The sequence below is a fragment of the Cavia porcellus genome, unplaced genomic scaffold, assembly GCF_034190915.1.
Source record: "Cavia porcellus strain 051 isolate PalLab524CR breed Dunkin Hartley unplaced genomic scaffold, mCavPor4.1 scaffold_23, whole genome shotgun sequence".
In the NCBI taxonomy this organism is placed as follows: Eukaryota; Metazoa; Chordata; class Mammalia; order Rodentia; family Caviidae; genus Cavia; species Cavia porcellus.
Window position 1 is genome coordinate 37372507 of NW_026947506.1, and position 20062 is coordinate 37392568.

The following is a 20062-nucleotide window of genomic DNA, read 5'->3' on the forward strand; positions in this document are numbered from 1 at the left end:
GGAGAGGATTGCTGGGGACTGGCAGCACAAAGCCTTTGAGCCTGCCGCTCTTCCTGGGCTCACCCCACCGCCCCAGAATCAGGTGACCATGTGGAGTGCTGTCTGGCTTGGGTTCTGTCAGCCCTGCACCCCAGGCAGATGCCAAGCCTGACTCTTAAAAGCTGCTTCTGTTGACATGATTCCAGTCACAAGTGCTGTTATGGATGGTGAGCCTCATGCCAATCTGAACAGGAACCCAACTGCACCCAGGCCACCCACAGCACGCCCTAGATGTTACCGGACATATTCCTTCTTATTCTCCTCAGTGACAGGCACATTTCTGCCATTGGGTTTCAGCTCATGCTGAAGAATCCTTCCAAATGCGTTGTGTTCAACGCAGAATGTGTGATCCAGCACGGGAGTAATGTCATTCTCTCTGCCAAAGAAGACAAGAGACATGTGCCCATTAACACATGTGCCACCACACAGCCCAGCAGAAAAAAACAAAGGCGAGAGCTCTGCGAACAGGAGCCAGGCAGGGCTGCAGCGCGGGTGCTGAACGAGCCGGAGGGCACAGCTGGAGCTCCCGCAGCCCGACTCCGGGCTTTCCCGCACACAGGGAGGCCCACGTTGCTCCACCATGCTCTCATTTTATGACACACAAGACCTAACTGCTTTTTGCCCTGAGTCTGGGTGAGAAGGGAGAGAAGAGGTGGCTGGGTGAAAGGACGCCACACTGGGAACATAGTGCTCTCCTCTTTCAAGGCAGCCTTTTCAAACAAACCTGTTCCCACACAAAAGCACTTAGAAGGCAACTCTGGCTCTTTAACCTGCTCTGTTTCTTAATAGGAGGCAACCCGGACTCCTGGCTTGAGAACTTCCAAATGGACCATGTAAACCCAAGAACAAAAAAGCGGAAAAACAAAACCCGAAGAGGCACTGGAGGCCCTGTCTCAGTTCCACAGCAGTGCCTGTCCACTGCTCTCAAGACAGTGTTCACGACAAAGGGACTACAGACTCATTTGTTCGGATACTTTCTTGGTTCCTCTACAGATTAATGAGAGACACTGTGAGGTACCTTCCCTGCCCATGCCTCCCCCCGACCCCCACCACAAACCCCAGGCTGGGACGGCTATTGACACTTGTAACCAGACCATAATAATTCAAGGAAACAACAGAAGAAACTAGCCCATGAGGAGAAAATGACCAAATGCCATAAGAAGGCTAAGTCAATTTAACAATTTAGTTAAATCGGTGTTTTCTCATAATGTAATAGTTTCCTTTTTCCCCCCCAGTTTCCTTCCTCAGAACACACACAGACACACGCACACACACTGACTCAGCCATGCTCTGAGCATGTAAGAGTCTTCAGGTAGCTGAACACGAGCTGATACTTACAGGATCCACACCAGGCTCTTATGCAGTTCAGGGTCCACGGACTCAAGGTCAGACAGCTGGATGGGCTTCCCCAGTAACTGCTTGTAGAAGGGAACCGTGAAGCCTCCATTTATGTAGTGTCCGTGGAACACAGCCAGACCCATGATCCGACCCACGAAGTGGAAGTAAGACAGATGGTCCTGTAGAGGGCAGCAGAGAACATTAGTTCACTGGCTTCCGGCGGGGTGTCCTGTGAGCTGCAGCACTGACTCAGTTGCTTACAGGTTACGCTATTGGCCTAATGAAATAAGGTTGCTTAGGGAACAGAAATTTAGAGCACGTCTTTCATGTGGATTAGCAAGATGTTTTACATGTTCACGCCTCACACTTCTTCCTCAGAATTGCCAGATAATTTCCAGGGGTCCCAGGACAAAATGAAAACACAGAGACCCTTTTTTAGAAACTGAGAATTTCAACCTGATGACTGCTAAGAAACAAGCCAAGCACAAGGTCCTGTGCACAAACTCTGCCTTTCCTTCCCACTCTATCCAAAAGGAAAGAGCCACGGACAATCCTTGCCTCTCTGCTAGGTTCCCACTCTGATACTGGAACACAGAGGGAGTATGAATGAGCCGAGTGAAAAGTAAAAGGATGCTGGAGTGCAGCTCTGTGGCAAAGCACTTGCCAAGCAACTCATGAGGCCTTGGGTTCTACCCCAGCACCACCAAAACAGTAAGAGAAGAGTAACAGAACCATTCTAAAACCAGGGCTGGGCCGTTCCCATCTTTAACTAGGAAACCTCACATTTCAACTTCCAGGTTTACATTACAACCAGCTTGGAAAATCTGTAAAAACTTCACTTCCACATTAACTGAAGGCTTTTCCACATCTGAATGCTCCCACCTTGGTGGCCTTGTGACTGAGCTTCCAAAGGATGTGACCCCACAGGACTCATGGCCCCGTCACACACCTGTGTCTCAAACAGTGTGTACGCAAAAATGTCAGCTTGTGTGGCTACAAAGGCTGGTGATGGCAATATGCACAGCAGGAGACTAGGCTCTGTAATCCACTTCTCAGAATGAAACTCAACAAGCACAGCCACCAGACCACGTTCCCTCAGATGGCAGGGACGCAGGAGATGGGCAGCTCCACTTTCCTTACTCTGCTGGAAACACCACCTCCTGGGGTTTGCTTTCCAGGACTGTGCTTTCTGTGGTCTCTATATCTACAACAAATAAACCAAAACCCCAGAGTGACACTGGAAATGTACCTTGAAAACTCCCCAGCTAAACCTTATACATACTTACAGGGTTAATTGAAGAATCTGGGTTGATTTGCAACATGTAAATGTTGTCTGTGGAGTACTGGAAGAGTCCATAATATGGATTCAACATTTCATGGCATAACAAATACAGCCACTCCCTAGGAACAACAACAACAAAGGTCACATGTGCTAAGAGTTCTGTGTCTAGATCTTCACAGAAGGACCATTTTGCTGTTGCCTTAGGAGGCCAAAGACATACGACAGGAAAGGAGTGAACAGACAGGACACCTGCCCTGGAGAGCATGATGCATACAGAGGGGGCCAACAACCAGGTGAAACGCAGAGTCCAGACAGCATCTAGAACCGCTTGTGAACAGCCAGCTATCACCCCTCCCCATAAAGTGACCATGGCCCCAACAACCCTGCAGTTAACGAAAACTGACAAATGACCTGCATTCTCTGAAGATCATTTGCTAGTCCTGTTGCCTCTCACCTGAGGTTGCCTCAAAACCTGGCAAAGTCCAAAACCTCAGGATGAGCCAAAACCTGTGGATGAGGTGACAGTAACCAACAAAAGTGCCTCCTCTTGAACAGCAGGCAACTTCACTATTAGAATTCTGGGTTACTTTCATTTATTTCTGGTTTTAAAATTTTCTAAAATAAAATGTTTCATTATAAAGAATATATTTCAAATTCTAGAGAAGCAGAGGAGGACTGCTTAACAATCACTTTTGCTCTTTGTAGTTTTCTGCTCAGTTCTTTATTTTTTATTATACACATTTATCACTTCTGTCATTTAAAAAAACTAGTTTAAGTCAGGCATGGTGGGGCATGCTTGGAATCTCAGCAGGAGAATACTAAGCAGGAGAATCTGAACGTGAAGCCCACACTGGGACATCTTAGCAAGATCCCTATCTAAAATAAACTAAAAACAGCGGAGGATGTAGCTTAGCATGAAAATCCATGGTTCAGTTCCCAGCACCACAGAACAAAAGCAAATAAAAATAAAACTAGTTTAAAATTTTAAAATATTAATTCTAAGAGTTTATACCTCTGGAGGAGATACCAGATGTATGATTTTATGAATTTCTTTATTGTTTGCATCATTTTTATTATTTCCTTAAAAACTTCTAAATCAAAATCAGCCAAACAAAAAGGAAGCACGTCAGATAGAAATAGTATGATTCATCTGTGTGCTTGTCTGGGGTGGGGTCGGAGGTTCCTGGCAAACTGCTTTGGTGAGCCTTCCATCCTCTTACTCAAAACTTCTTCAAAATATGTACAACTCAGGACAGGAACAGTAGCATCAGGTTTTATTCTGGAATTTCCTACTCTGTTAAACAGCAATGAACATAACGGGAGATGTTATGGCTTGTATCTAGATGTCCCTCAAAACCTCATGCACTCAAAGGTGGGGTTTTTCAGAGCTGGCTGGTTCTAAGATGTGATGCTGGAATTAAGGGTGCCCTATGCTGGGTGTGGGTGGCATCTCCAAAGAGTGGGTAGCCTGGATGGAATAAAAGGGACAGAAAGAAGGCTGGCTGACGCTAGGGCTGCTTCTGCACTGCCTCCTGCCTGCTCTGTTTCTCCTCTGCAATGTCCTACTGCCACACCACCCTGCCTTAGAGCCCACCAGTCATGGACTGAAATCTCTACAAACTGTTAGCCAAAATAAACCTTTCCAGCTAGGTGTGATGGTGCATACCTATAATCCCAGCACTTGAGAGGCTGAGGCAGATGAATTGCTGCGAGGTTGAGGCCAGACTAGGCTACAAAGTGAGTTCAAAGCCAGGCTGAACTGCACAGTGAAACCCTGTCTCAAAAAGACCAAAAATAAATAAACAAACAAACAAACCTTCCCTCCTTTAAGTTCAGCTGTTGAATAGTTTGTCTTAGCAATGCGAAAAGTAACCAAAGTAGGAGGATAAGCAAAATAAAAGTGATTTAAGATCTAAGAATATTGGAAAATACACCAAGATTGATTAGACTAAAATGGTCTAACCAAAATATGGCAGAGGTATAAGGCTCTCTTACCTTGACTTCCCAAGACTGGGCCACTACTATAACTAATTGTCAGAGGACCATGCTCCTCTGTAGCACCTACTGGAGTTGTGGGTTTAAATTTACTTTGCATAATTCTTTGATTAGTATCTGAGCTCATCAGACTGGCAAGTCTACTGCCTGAGGTAGGAGGGTCTACCAGAAGAGAATGTGTTGTTTGACTATCGTATTCCTAGGACCATATGATCTGGTAGTTTTGTTTTGTGCAGTACTAGAGATTGAACCAGCATTAGAGATTGAACCAGAGTCCCACACTGTGCTAGGTTCTTAACCCTTTTTATTTTTTTGAGTCAGAGTCTCACTGAGTTGCCTGGGCTGAGAATGAACTTGTGATCTTCTTGCCTCAGACACCCAGGTGTATGCTACCATGCCCAGCTGACTTAGTAGTGCTGAAGGTTAGTGAATAAATACAATTCCTTACAGGGACATACAAATTACAGGAGCACTCTCCTGTGAGAAGATACAATCACGTAATAGACACATTAGTTTACCTTAGTTCTTTCACTGTTGTTTTTAAACACAGGGTCTACCAGAGTGCTGAGATTACAGACATATGCCCACCCAGCTGTTCTTTCATTTTATATTTTACTACAATGGAATTCAATAAATGAGTTTGTTATGGTGATTTATGATACAAAACTAAAATTTTTTTTTGAAACACTGAAAATCTTATAGAAAACGGGAGGGGGGAAAAAGAGAGGGGAAAGTAAGAGAGAGAGAGACAGACAGACAGGCAAACAGACAGAGTATCCAATATTTGAGTCACAGGAATTTCAGAAAGACCAAAGAAAGACATGGAGAGGAAATAGCAGGAAAAACCTTCCTTTGGCAGACAATATGAAGATGAGCCCTCACTGTGTACAAGGTGCTGTCCAAGAAGCTATGGGTGTGAGCGAAATAAACTGCCTACTCATTGAGGCAATTTATGTCAGTTAGGAGACACAGGCAAAAAGAGGAAAAATCACATAACACAACCTGTTACAAAAGGACTAATCCAAGAAAGAGGGTACTCGGGACCCACAGGAACTGTGGCTCAGGCCAGTGCTGGCTTCCGACAATCATTGGGCAGAAGGACTAGACAAGCACTTGAGGACAAAGGCGCCATGAAGGAGCCACAGGTCAGAAAGGTTCAGGGAAAGGGATGTCAGGAGAGTCAATGCGGCCAGGCATGGGGGCACATGCTTCTAATCACAGCACTCTGGAAGGCTGAGGCAGAAGAATCACAAGTTTGAGCCCAGACTAGGCAATTTAGCAATCTACTCTATTTTTAAATTATTTGCTGAAATTATTTTGATCAAAATTGCAAAACTGTATTTTACACAATTTCTTAGATACAAATGTAATTTATATATCCTCTCTCCTTCCTGGCTAGAGATCCCACAATGGGAAAGGCCAGGCCACCTGTCTGCTTCAAGAGCAAGTCTTTTGTGTTGCAGGTTCAGGCATATGAGATAAAGGAATGAGTTTCAAAGTTTAATTCTAGCTACACAAGGAAACACAGCTGGGCATGGTGGCAAATCCATGATCCTAGTTCTCTGGGAGTCTGAGGCAGGAAGTTTGAGCTCAGCCTGGGTAACTTGGAGAGATCCTGTCTCAAAAAGAGGAGTGGGGGAAAGAGCTCAGTACAAAGGTCCTGGGTTCAATCCCCAGTTCAGAAAAGGGGGGAAAAAATGAAAGAAAGAAAAGAAAAGGCACAGTGACAGTCACCCTTGTGTTCATGGTTACACAGCAAGACAAAAGCAAAAGCCAGTATATAGCATTCTCACTGCCCAAAGTGACACTGCCCGGGGAGCAGCACACAGGAAGCAAGGGCACACAGCTCCCTCTGCTAACACTGCCACCGCCATGCTAAATCCACACAGCACAAAGAGCACATGGCTCCTCACCGTGCGACGCCGCCGTAGTCCAGACCCTCCTCTCCTCGGAATTTCACCATCAGCCGCTTCTTCAGGTCTTTCGGTCGCATCTTCATGATCTGACGGTAAGACTCCTACATACCAAAATGACACCATCACAGACAAGGGTGTTTCTTAAATTTACAAAAAAATTAAAGGCTACTGATAATAGACTGATTAAAAATAAGCATTCATTCAAATACATATTTCATCTGGCTCCCACTCCATCTTGACCCCTGCATCTAATACATTCCATTACATTTTTCCCTTATAACTTTTGCTTCAGAGATAACAGCAAGACAGGTACAATCCAGGCCATGCTAATCTGCAAGGAAATGTGCATTTAGCACGATCACTAAGGACTTAAGGAAACATGTCCTCATTACTAGTTGATTTTCTCTTATAAATTAACTTTAATGTGCCCCCAAAACAATGTTTTAACCAAAGTAAAGAAATCATTAGCGTCTTAGTGTTTCAAGAATTCTGAGCCTGTTATAACAGGTAAACTAAAAAATCACAACTGATTTCCCACTGAGTCAAAAAATGGTCTAAGTAAGACATCAAGTAGCTTGGACCGAGCACAGGAAGCAGGTTGGCCAGGCTGGCATCCCTCAGACTCAGCATTCCAGGTGGCACTAGTTGTTTGTAGTTATTTTCAGTGATGGGACACTGGAGAATCTTTTCATATTTCACAGTTAATGCAGTTCAAATTCTCATCCCAGGAGAGAATGGGGACACTATGGATCTGATCTGGCAGCAACAGTTCAAGTCTTTTCCATTTCTGCAACTATTAAAGACTGCTCTGTGGGTGAAACCAGCCACTGCAGATACTCTGTCTCTCCAGCGTTACTGTGCCCAAATGGTCAGAGTTGACTCTGTCTGTGCCCTTCGGTGGAGAAGGAGTCAGCATTCTGTGTGGTGGCTTGCCCTCGAGAACCATCCTCAGGTGCCACAGCTATTTTCTTCCGAGGCATACCTTTGCTACTATTGGTTTTTTCCCCTCCAAGTAGAAGACATTGAACCCAAGATCTCTGCACTGAGCTACATCCCCAACCCTTTTTATGTTTTAATTTTGAGACAGGGTCTTGCTAAGTCACTAACTTGCCCAGGCTAGGCTTGAACCTGCAATCTCCCTGGTCACTTCCAAGAGGATTGGGGTTATAGATATACACTCCCACACTCAGCCTCATTTACACCTTCTGTAAATGTCTCCATATAAGAGGGTGGGAGGTGGCCCAAAGACCTCTGAGCTGTTACCTGGCCATCATTTTTCTTTAGCAAAGGACCTAGTCTATGCAGAGACCCAGAATCTGTGGGGTAGCTGCATTAGGGTTTGAGACCTACCAGGATCTTCTCTCTCTGCTCCCAGCAGAGACCACAGCCTATGTAGTCACTGGCTTCCTGAGAAGAAAATGCCTTTGATGGAATCCCATGCAGATGTCTCCCTTGTCTCCCCAAAGGAAGGAGACACTGGTCTGAGGAACATTCAATCTGCATAAGGCAGGGACAGTACCATTTGCTGTCCAAATCTTTAGGTTTTCATCTCAGACACTGTCTAGTTTTTCAACCTGGCACAAGAAGAAATACAGTTCCTTGTCTCTACCTGGGCCTTGGTCCTGATAAATCTGCATTTCTCAGTCATCAAGTCCACACTAGAAATAGCCATCAACACTTGCAATGGGCATGGATCACCAGAGAAAGACACACCCCCCAGGGCAGGGTGCTTAACAACAAAGGAGCCCACAGTCACACTAGAGCTGACACGTTTATACCTCGAATATTTCTTCTCTGGAAACCTCGATGCGGCAATGCCCGGCCTGGGGCTGCTGAAGTGACAGTTCATGTCTGAGGACTTTCAGTTTCTGAACCAAATCTCTTTCATATCTCTGGGCAGGAAGCTCTTCATCTTCCACAGAGCCTTCACTGGGCAGGGGCAGCGGTTGGCTGGGCTCCTTGAGTTGGCACTGGTGACTAGTGAAAAGGAGAAACAGCCAAGTCACTCTGCAAGCACAGACCAAAGAATTGCAGGGAGAGCTGCTTATGACAGTGGCTCAGAAAAAAGCTCAGTCTCTGCCCCCATAACCACACCTAGACAGGTAACAGTTATTGACAGCAGCCATCAGCCTAGATACAGGTCTAGGGTATTATAAGAGAGCTCCAATTCCATCCAGCTACCTGTCTCATATATTATTATTACAAATAAAATGGAAGTTGCTATATAACTGAGCATCTATCACGCACCGATGAGACTGAATGCATACTATGAGATGTGCATTGGTGGTTATAATAAAATGAAGTTGATGGAAAATCTTTTCTTCCATAGTGGAAGGAGGTGATATATTAGAGCCAACACTTTGGGCTGGGGATTTAGCTTAGCGGCGTAAGTGCCTGCTTTGGAGGTGCACGGTTGTGAGTTCGGTCACTGGTACCAATTAAAAAAAATATATATATATATATATAGAGAGAGAGAGAGCCAACACTTTGAGTCAAATCTGGTGCTGACCATTTCTTGTTCTGGTCACCAAGAGACTCCTAAGTCACTCATTAAATGCAAAACATCACTACAATAAAAGGACTAGGACCAGTACAAGGATAAAGTGGCATTTGGCTTGCTCAAGTTTGCCATTAATGTCAGCTGCCACTCAGAACGGCTGCATGTGGGATGTTTCAACCTGGGAACACAAACCAAGAACATGGGTCATAGGTGTGAAGAGTTCCGGGCTACTCTAAGGAATGATGATGGCAGAGGGCACCGGCAGGCCCCTTTAGGGCCAGCGATGCTCACAGGAAAAGCCACATCTGTGTGTACACTGCTGTGTGCAGAAGCCTCATTAATGAAGCTGCTTCATACTTCATCAGGTGACTTTAATTTACAATGCAAGTACAGAAAAGGGCAGCAACAACTTCCAGCCTCAGTAATGTTCATATTAATTGAAGAGTTTAAACATGTATTTGTCTGCCACATACATAGTTTGTTTTGCACATGCTTACTAGCCAATACACAAATCAATAAATGAAGTAGGAAAAATATTAGTACAAGAAAACATTCAGGAAAAAAATTAAATGGAGGAGGTCAACAAAGATTTTTTTCAAAGACTTACTTCATGATATGATGTAACCTTGGGTCTGTAAACTGGGTTGTTCGGTTATTATGGTCTACAAAATATATTCTCCCAGAAACTGTACTTCGGACTTCCCAACCTGGTGGCAGTGGTCCAAGTTCATCGCAGTTCACACTGTTAAGGTCTCTACCAAAATGGAAGGTAAGGGAGGTTTATTCAACTGAGTTCTCAGAGCCACAGGGGACTCTATCAAAACATCTGTGTCCCCACGCTGCTGAGAGGGAAAGTCAGGGTGCTACTTACACCAAACCCCAGTGAGGCCAGGCCTCTGTGCCGCAAATGGCAGCAACACCCCATAGATCACAATGGAACTTCCTGAGCTGGTAGCCACCCTAAGCACAAGGCCTGTACCTAGACAGCTTTTCTTACAGGAAAGAGGGCAGGATTCCAGCGAGCATCGGAATGCTGGGGGAGCTATCTGAATGCACAAGTCAAATTAAACTCTCAAGATGAGAATGGTTTCTTTAATGAAAAGTTCCCAGAAGGCCCCAAGTTTTCAAGGCTAAGGGGAACATGTAACATGCATTTGAAAACTCGCCATCCTGAACAGCTGCAGGAGGATGAGGCCTTTTCTTCATCAAGCTGGCTTCTGCTAAGCGTTTTCACTTCTGGATTCTTGACTAATTACTTCAATACAGCATCACTGACCAGGATGCTTTCACAGCTATTACAAGAGCTTGTCATTTCTTACAGTGGGTACTATAGAGACACCTCATTCATTTTCAGGTAATATTTCCATTCTAATTATAGATACTGAATCATAAATTCAATATAGACTTGGAAAAAAATCAAATACAGGAAGCTTATTCTCAAGTGAAACAAATTATGAATAAAAAGGAAATGAGCATTACTAAAAATCTTATTAGGTAGTAATGCTATTCTTAAAAAAGTAAAAAGAAAAGAAAGCAAAGAAAAAGGTAAAAAAGAAACTTAATTCTGGTATAGGGTGGGGTGGGGGTCTCTCTGACCTGGGCTCAGATGTATGGCCTTGTAGAAGGTATTCGTATAGAAAAGCTTCATCTCCCCCCGGAATGGTCCCCAAGGGACTGAGGCAAGAGGGACAGTAAAGTAGAAGAGAGAAAGGGTAACAGAGTCTTTATATTTCCTTTTTAACTTATTATTATGGAAAATTTTAAGCACATAAAAAAAGTAGAGAGAGACCACAGTGAATTGCTCCACAACAAACTTTGCTCATGGTCATCCTATCTCAAATACATCCCACCTGCCCCCACCCCAACATATCTGAAGCAGATCCCAGACTTTGTTTCATTTCCTTCATCAGTACTTGCAGTTTAATCTGGGAGCAACACATTTGGGAGAGGCTGGCTTTTCACGCCAACTGCTAGAGACCAGCTTTGAGGGTATTTCAAGCATACCTGGGTATCCGGGGATCATGCCATGTGCTCACTCCAGTCTGTGTGTGCAAAAAGTAAACTTGCCCCTGTACTGTTGTTCTCTGTTCTGCACAAGAAATTAAAGGATACAGTTAGACAAGCTCAGTGTCATGGGGGATTTGATCCAGTCCTCTAGCGATCCTTCCATAGACTCTAAGCTTCCTATCAACACCAACACTGCCCCTCTTAAAGAGCTGGGATTTACACCTCAGCACCCTAACATCCTGGAGAGAAGAGCTGGAAAGTGCTGCCATTAGCTTCTACCTGGCTTCCTCAAGAACAGCCTTGCCTCTATTTGGACAGATGTCCCTTTGTCCCATGCCCTTTCTGAGTGGGAAGAGATACCCAAGTGCATAGCACTTTAAGATCCACCTGACTGATCCATCCCCTACTGCTCTCATTTTAGGGTTATCTGCTCTTCTCTCTGTAGTGATCGAGTGGCCCCTTCTTTGTGCCCTAACCCCTTGCTGTTCCCACATTCAAGTGACAGGCCACTACACGTTCCCTTGCCTACTTACTAACCCTTCACCTGGGTTCTCTCTGGTGTTAAAGTGCCTAAAGTCAACTTTCTACACCACTTCTAAACTGAGAAGTTGGTGTAATTCCTGATGATTCATAACCAGCCAAGTTTGTCAGCACCTCTTCCAGGCACTCATATTTACACAGCCACATGGACACTGGTAGTGAGGATAGGTGCAAGTGACGACACAGCATTTACCAACCCAGAGCTCCCAGGAACCGTGCTGCTCACCGTAGCCTTCAGGCAGCTCTGGTGACTGGTGGCCATGTGGTCGGTTCTGGGGCGTCTGCAGTGAACCTCGGACTTCAGAGTTCCGAAGTCGCTGTGCCTGGAGTCTCTGATCTTGACTTGGGGACTCCACAAACCTGCAGTTGCCCCCACCTGCAGCAGCGCCAGTGCTGTCCGTGTAAGGGGCAGGCTCCTCCATGAAGCAGCTAAGCGGCCTCCCAGGCCCCAGGTCTTCATACACGGATCTGCAGGAGCAGGGGTGAAGACAGCAGGTATGGGAGCCGTGGGACACACTTGAAACTTCGCACACCTGCCCACCCCTGTGCAGCTGCCACCTGTGTCCATTCTAGTGTAATGACCAAAAGTGTTCAGGTGCTTGGTTCTAAAAAGTTCATCTTATAATAATGAGAAACTCTTTCAAGAGGAACAGGTGGCCAGAGGGAGTCACGTTTTTAGTGCCATTCCAGTGCATCAGGGACAGGGCCACCGAAACAGCATCACTCCAGGTTAGAAAGGCAAGGCCTGTATACTACATGGAGTACATGAGATGCAATTTCATTTCTCTTAATTTAAATTCAAATCCATTTGCTTGTTATTCTACTCTCTAGAAGCCCTAATTAAGTAACACATCACACTACACTGAGTACTTTTAAAACATAAATCTTTACCATCTGAACAAGTTTGAAGACAATTTACTTTACTAGTGGTTTTCCTGTATCAGCAAACATTCTTTTAAAGCTTCTTATGTATTTAGGGATATATAATGCATCTGGGAATGTATTTGGGAATTTCCAAATACACTCACAAATTTAAGAGACCAGAACAATGACTCTCCCTTGCTGGCTGCTCTCCAGCCCTCCACTGGGCTGTTCTGAAAACAATCCCAACACGGCATCACTTCGTCCCTCGACACTGCAGCATATATGTCTAAAAAATAAGGACTGTTTCCCACTGTCAGAACTAAAAGTATATGAATTTTGAAAAAAAAAAATCATCAATTGTCGGAGTTTAAATTTCTCCAATTATCTCATAAACCAGGATCCAAAGTCTACACGTTGCATTTAGTAGATTCAGTAGCCCTGTCTCTCAGGCCTATTTCATTGTTAGTTTATAGAGTTTTTCTTTCCTTCCTTTTTATTTCTTGTATTATTTGAAAACATAGGGTTGTCTGCCCTTATAATATCCTGTACAGGATGTTGCTTATCACATTCTGTTGGGGCAAGGTGACACACTCTTCCTCCTCCCTAACTGCCAAGATATTTAAGCCCAGTGGCCCACTAAGTTGCCCAGGTTGAGCTGGAACTTGTGCTTCCCCTGCCTCACAGTGCTGGAATTTACAGGTATGCCCCACTAGGCTTGGGTGTGAGCAATTATGATCACTGCCCAGGTTGCTTAATTGATGGGAGGCTGCAAAATTTCAACAGAGACCAGTGAGGTCTTGAATTTTTTTTCAAATTTTTACTAGTACATATTCGTAGTACATAATGATTAAATTCATCATGTGGAGGAAGTGTTGGGTTTTTTTTTTTTTTTTTTTTTTTTTGATCTTTTTTAAACAAGGTTTCATTATGTAGTGCAGACTGGCCTCGAACTCAGCAGTGATCCTCCTGCCCCAGCATGTGCCAACACCTGGCCTGAATGTTTTGTTTTCTTTTTAGTGTTTTAGGGTTTTTTATTCCCTTAGTTTGAACTCATGGATTTTAAATATATTTGATACATTTCAACTCACTGCAGTTGTAATTCTGTGATCCTCAAACTGTCTTGTGAGGCCTATTGGAGTCTTCCTCAGTTGGGTCTTGAGTCTTTTATGCACAGCTTACTTTAGAAACATTGGAGCACATTTTATCCCAAAATCTCGAACTGCATCTCAAGTGCCCATCAGAGAGATGTAGGTAGGAAGGTTACCTATAGCTCAAAATAGTTGAGCACTGTGCTTGCAAAGTCCTGGCATACATACCCTTCATTTTCTAACAGTCCTCTGCAGTCCACCACTGACCCTCCAGGACCTATTCTGTCTCGTGTCTGTAAACTAACTAAAATGGAAAAGAAAAGCTTGTGTTAAAATCCAGAGGTATTTTATACATTGTAGTAAAGTGATCCATTGAAATTGTTTAATTTATGTATAGTATCATAAAAAGGCACACGCACACACACACACACACACACACACTTGCCCATCCTTCAATATGAAACGTTCACTTTAGTAGCTGTATATACCACATATCACTTATAACACCTTAAAAATGTGGCACAGAGGGGGCTGGGGATTTAGCTCAGCGGCATAAGCACCTGCCTTGCAAGCAGGCGGTCGTGAGTTCAATCCCCGGTACTGATAAAAATGAAAAAGACAAAAAAAAAAAAAAAAAATGTGGCACAGAAAGGGGGCTGTTTCTTATACTCCTCAGAAAGTAACACAATGCAACCGTCAGGACAGTAGGGTTGAGGGGATCTTTTGTATTGTTACTTGTTTTGAGACAAGGTCTCCCTAAGTTACCTGGGAAGGACTCAAACTTGAGATCCTCCTGCCTCAGCTTCTGGTAGAATAAGAAAGCATGACCACACCTAGCTAATGTTCAGGTCTTTTAAATTATCTTATAAGAAGTTTGTGACTTACGTTTAATAATGACAATGGGGCACTTTCAATATTGACAAAGTCTAGGCCAATCTAAATATTAATGCTCTAGCATAACGATGAACAACGAAAATATTTATAAAATTGTTTTCATTTTTTCTTCCCTAGCACATTCCTCCAAAAGTAAAAGAAAGCTCACAAAGAGAAAGGCAGTGAGAACTTTTTGGTTATGTCATCTTCAAGACATATTGAGCACTGTTCACCTGTCTTGGAGCAAGATTACCTACATTACCTAAGCAATCTGAGTCAGGAAATGACTTCTCTGTGCTCTTGTGACACCATTTCCTCTGATGCCTTGCAATGTATACTGTCAACATTTGTGTTACCCTAAAATACTGATAAAGAATGGGGTGGATAATAGGATGAGTAACTTAACAGGTAAAATCAGTTCCAAAGCCTCAGACAACACTATGTAACAGCAGTACTTTTAACTTTTCACTCTTCATAATCTAATCCTCTGACTCTATGCAGTCACAGGTGAGGCTTTTCACAGATACCTGGATCCAAAGAATGTGACTGATTCATAGTGCAATGCTAGGGTTAATGGTGGATAAACAGAAAGAGTCTTGCAGTTAATTACTTTTAGTCTTGTCCTTTGTCTGTGTTGCTACCTTCTGCCTGCCACAAACTGTTTCTTCTCTCTAATGCTCTTTTGTCAAACCATCTTGCCTTAGAGCTAGTCAAGTATGAACTGAAACCTCTACAAACTCTGAGCTAAATAAATCTTTTTTCCCTTAACTTGTGAGTACTGGATATTTTGTTTCAGGAATGAGAAAAGTAACTAAGACAATAAATTACATTATATGGAATTCATCAGAAATCATCTTTATTTTTTACATATACAAGACGACCTCTCAAAGAAAGTACATCCAAACTTTTGCATATGTGGCCATCATCATTATCTACCCTTGCGTAATACAGTAACAAATTAACTGTCCATTAATGTGATGATTAAAAAGACATTTGAAATCATACCCCTAAGTCTTTCTGCACCAGTGTCGTATTAACTCAACTTTAAATGTTAGGATGAAGAGAACTAGATAAAATAAAAAAAACTATCCACAAGGCCAGGGATTTAGCTCAGTGGCATAAGTGCCTGCCTAGCAAGCAGAAGGTCATGTTTGATCCTCAGAACCAAAAACAAACAAGCAAAAAACTACACACAAGAAACCATTTAGTAATGCAGCCTGTCCTTTGAAGTATGCCATACTGTTGCTGCCTATATAAGTTCTCATAAATTCTGTAAAAGCATCCTTTATACAGATCAGAAAGTCCTTACCTACTACTTGGCCACGAACTGCATCAGTATCTGAGGGATTTAGTTTGCATAGATCCAAACGCTGGTCTGCAAACAAACAATTCAAAACTTAATCCAAGGAAAGAAGGCAGGAATTCTGTATTCAACATCAAAAAAAAAAAAAAAAAAAGGTGCATTCTAAACTTTTTTTGGCGGCATTAAGAAGCAGAGGAGAGGGTCAAGGACTTAGCTCAGTGGTTCAAATGCTTGCCTGGTAGGTGCAAGGTCATGAGTTTGATCCCGACTACCAAAAAAAAAAAAAAGAAGAAGCAGAGGAGCATTTGGTTCTTACAGCCAGTGTCTTTTAGCCGGCTGATGGCATTGGAGAGCAGCCGCACGCAGCCCAGGAAGCCAGCTCCCTGCTTCTTGTGAATTTTCTTATGGTTCCACACGCTGATGGTTATAGAATCAGTTTTCCCAACATATCTGAAAGAAACAGCAAACTCTTGGGTAACTGTGTTTCTAAATTATGATAATCTCATTATAGTCTCATTTATCACACTGACTTAGGAATCCTTACAAAATAATGTTGGCTCAGTATTCCACATAGAAAGGATATTCAATAAACACATACCTAATTACTATCCTCTGGCAGTATTAGAATACAGTAAGCTAAACAAGGAGAAATGGAAATAGTCACATGATAATAAAAGATCTGTGACCAAGGTTTATTGTATTCTAACACTGCCATAGGATGGTGATATATGTGTACAGCCCCATCAATAAGGTTTAACGGCAGGGCTAAAGATGGCAGATCAATAAACAGCAAAACACAGAGCCTCCCTGAGAGAAACAAGTCAGATGCTGGAGAGGACCTCCTGGAGAGGACCAGACAGAGGAAGGTGGATCCTCTTGACCTAGGAAGGAACTAAAGGGAAAAGAGCTGGTCAAATGTGCAGTCGCAGGGCTACCATCAGAGCGGCTGAGATTTGAGGCCATGGCACTCTCCACTGGAGCTGCCCAAACTCACAGTCACAGTGCACTCGCAGCCGGAGCCCTGGTGAGTGCTGAAGTTGGGGGTCGGTGAGCCCAATGGAGAACAGAGCTGGTGTGAAGACCTGCACTAACCCATGGTGAGCGCTTGGAATAAGACCCTCCCATGGGAAAGGGGCGACCAACAGGACAACGTGTTGGAATCAGGCAGAATAGGCATGAACAAGGAATGGCAATGATTTCAATTAGTTGCTCCCTACCCAGAGCAGATTGGTAGGATCTTCTTGGCTTGGGTTACATCCCTGGCCAGAACCCAATAAGTTGTCCTGAATGGATTCCGTACGTGTGGCACACACTAACAAGGTGAAGGCCCCTGCTGGTAGACTGGGCTCCGGAGCGCAACTGCCTGCACTTCAATGACCAACAGCAACCTGGAGAGGGCAGAAATCCCTAGCCAACACGCTTCAGAAGAACCATAACCAACAAGGAAAGGGGATGGGACCTCCACTATAAACCTGAATGGAAGAAAGCAAAAACATGACAAGAGAAAGAAATAAGAAAAAGTCCCTAGCCCCCAACTCTGTGAATATTGATCCAGGAGAGGTAAATACAGAAGAGATTGAGGGCAGTAAACATGCAATATCAGACACAGCATCAGTGGACATAAGGAGATATCTTCATGACACCATAGATGAGCTCAAAACAAATATATTTTTTTTTCATTTTCTTTTTTTGTCTTTTTCGTTTTTATTGGTACCAAGGATCGAACTCACGACTGCCTGCTTGCAAGGCAGGTGCTTATGCCACTGAGCTAAATCCCCAGCCCCCAAAACTGAAATATTAATTCAAGTAAAGCATGATATAAGATGATTAATAAAAGAAATGCTAAGCACCTCTCAAGAAGACACAGATGGAAAAATGGAGGAACACAAAAAAATGAGAGAAACATTCAATGAAGAATATAAAGAAAACCTAGAATACATGAAACAGATTCAAAGAGATTACCAGGAAATTAAAAACTTCATTGAAAGCTGGAAAAATTGCCTGACAGAAACTAGAGATAGATTAACAAAACTTGAAGATAGGTTTGCAATGCCTGATCATGAAAGGAAAGATCTCTTAAAAATAACAAGAAGCAGATAGTAACAATACAAAGGCTAGAAGATGACAACAGGATCTATAATTTAAGAATAAAAAATGTGAGTGAAGAAGCAAGGGTAAATACAAATGAAATACAAAGGCTATTCACAGAAATAATTAAGGAAAACCTCCCAAGCATAGGAAAAAGAAATGATATACAGATAAATGAGGCATACAGAACTCCAGTCAGCTGCAACCAAAACAGATCTACACCCAGACATATAATAATCAAGATCCCAGAAATTCATCACAACAACAGAATATTAAAAGCTGTCAGAGAAAAGAAACAGATCACCTATAAAGGAAAACCCACCAAAATCACGGCAGACTTCTCAACACAAACCATCAAATCAAGAAGCTGGAGCAAAGTATTCCAGGCCCTGAAAGAAAATAACCTCCAACCCAGATTGATGTACCCTGAAAAACTGTCTCTCAAAATTAAGGGAGAAACAAGAGCCTTCCATGACAAAGAGGAACTGGGGGAATTCATGACCACCAATCCAACCTTACAAAAAATACTGAAGGACATTCTAGAGAGAGAGAGATTAAAAATACCAGGATTTTAGGAACAGTGGCAGAGAGGCCTCAATGAATGGGGCAGATAGTGGAATGAAGGAGAAAAGTAGACAACCAATGGCAGAAAAATAGCATACCAGAGATGAGGCAGAAACAGTTGGCTATAATCTCTAACATTGATGGCCTTGATACATTAAAAAGAAACACAGGCAGAGTAGATCAGGAAGTAGGGTCCACCAAGATGCTCTGTATAGGAAATATAATTAACCCGAAAGAGGGTTTATGGACCAAAAATCAAGTATGAGAAAACAATACTCTAAGTGACAGGGAACCAGAAAGAAATAGGGGCAACTCAACCAGCACCTGCAGATAGATTGGAAAGACATAATACTTTTGTGCAGTAAAGAACTATTCAGCCAGCTATAACAAAGGAAAACTTTGAGGCTTTTGTGGGTAAAGAATACAACTTGAGATCAAATCCAGGAGTTAGAAGGTTCAGGTTGCCCCCTCAATCTAAAAACTGAGGGAGTTTGTGGGACCCAAAATATGCAGTGCACCCTGTGGGAGTGAAAGGGGAAGAATTATCTAAAAAAGGAAGGCAGAGGATATTGTTAATAGTGTATCGGCATTTAAAGTCCACATTACTCTTACTGCTGTTTAGATGGGTTATATTCTGTTCCAGTTTGTCAACTTGTACTAGATTTGAGGGCACAGACAGCTATCCTGAAAATAACAGGATATAGTACGGTAATCATCCTTAATTTCCTGTTAACTTAATCTGAAGCCCTGTATAATTTACACTATCTTATTATGACTGATCTTATTTAAATCTGGTTTGTTAGATTGCTGTTCTGTATTGACTGATTTTATTCGAATCTGTTATGATTGATAGTATCAAGTCTGAGAGTATAGGTTACTACACTGAAGATGACAAGATTCTCTAGGATACCCACTCTGGTTTGATTATTACCTGCTTTTGAAGTCTTATAATGTCTCCAATGTTTTATTTTTATTAATATTATTATGTACTGCTATATTCAATTATACTATGCCTGATGATACAGACAATTCTACTGAAGATAAACAAGAAACATGATAGTAACCATTGAAGATCACCTTGTATTGCGTTTTATATGACTGTTTCATTTCATGTTTTGTTTTATTTTTCCCTTTAATACAGAAAGGACAGATATACATGTAGAGACTCATGCATGCATAGAACTTATAGTTTATGAGAACTGATTATATAACGCATGATGAAATGAACAACTACTTTGAAGAAAAAGAGACACTGTAATACCCAGTGCTGATTCCATAGTGTCATGATGTGAAATCCAGCAATACTATTATTCTTTGTTCAGAGTGATTTTAGTCTGTTTTAATTTCAACATACGTGAAGGTATGGACAACTATTCTGAAGAGAATGAGACACTACGGCAGCCATTGTTGACTTCCCAAATGTCTGATCTTGAAGACCTAAAATGTTTTCATCATCCTGTTCAGATCAGTTTTATACTGTGTTGTTTTGTATGAATTCACTGTATGTGAAGATATGGCCAACTATTTGGAGAAAACAAGAGACAATATGATAGATGGTGAAGATCTCCGATTGTCTTGCTTTAAAATTTATGTCTCTTACATAAATTGCTTTCTTATGTTCTGTTTTGTTGTGTTTAATTTTACCCTCTTTAAAATTAAAAAAAA

General features: G+C 42.6%; 1 protein-coding gene across 3 annotated transcripts in view; it reads right to left on the reverse strand.

Annotated features, from left to right (window-relative positions):
- The window catches only part of Smurf1 (SMAD specific E3 ubiquitin protein ligase 1), a 114766-nt gene that overhangs the window by 8364 nt on the left and 86340 nt on the right, over positions 1–20062 (reverse strand). For 2 of the 3 annotated variants that reach the window (XM_013152712.3, XM_013152711.3), the window contains exons 4-14: positions 16062–16195; positions 15752–15817; positions 13798–13873; positions 11844–12085; positions 11075–11159; positions 9678–9824; positions 8349–8547; positions 6568–6671; positions 2664–2778; positions 1378–1556; positions 278–415 (exon numbers count right to left, since the gene is read on the reverse strand). In XM_013152712.3, coding sequence (XP_013008166.1) covers positions 278–415; positions 1378–1556; positions 2664–2778; positions 6568–6671; positions 8349–8547; positions 9678–9824; positions 11075–11159; positions 11844–12085; positions 13798–13873; positions 15752–15817; positions 16062–16195 — 1485 coding nt within the window. Of the gene's footprint in view, positions 1–277; positions 416–1377; positions 1557–2663; positions 2779–6567; positions 6672–8348; positions 8548–9677; positions 9825–10666; positions 10745–11074; positions 11160–11843; positions 12086–13797; positions 13874–15751; positions 15818–16061; positions 16196–20062 lie in introns of all 3 variants that reach the window. The other variant, XM_003469885.5, reaches the window with a different exon arrangement.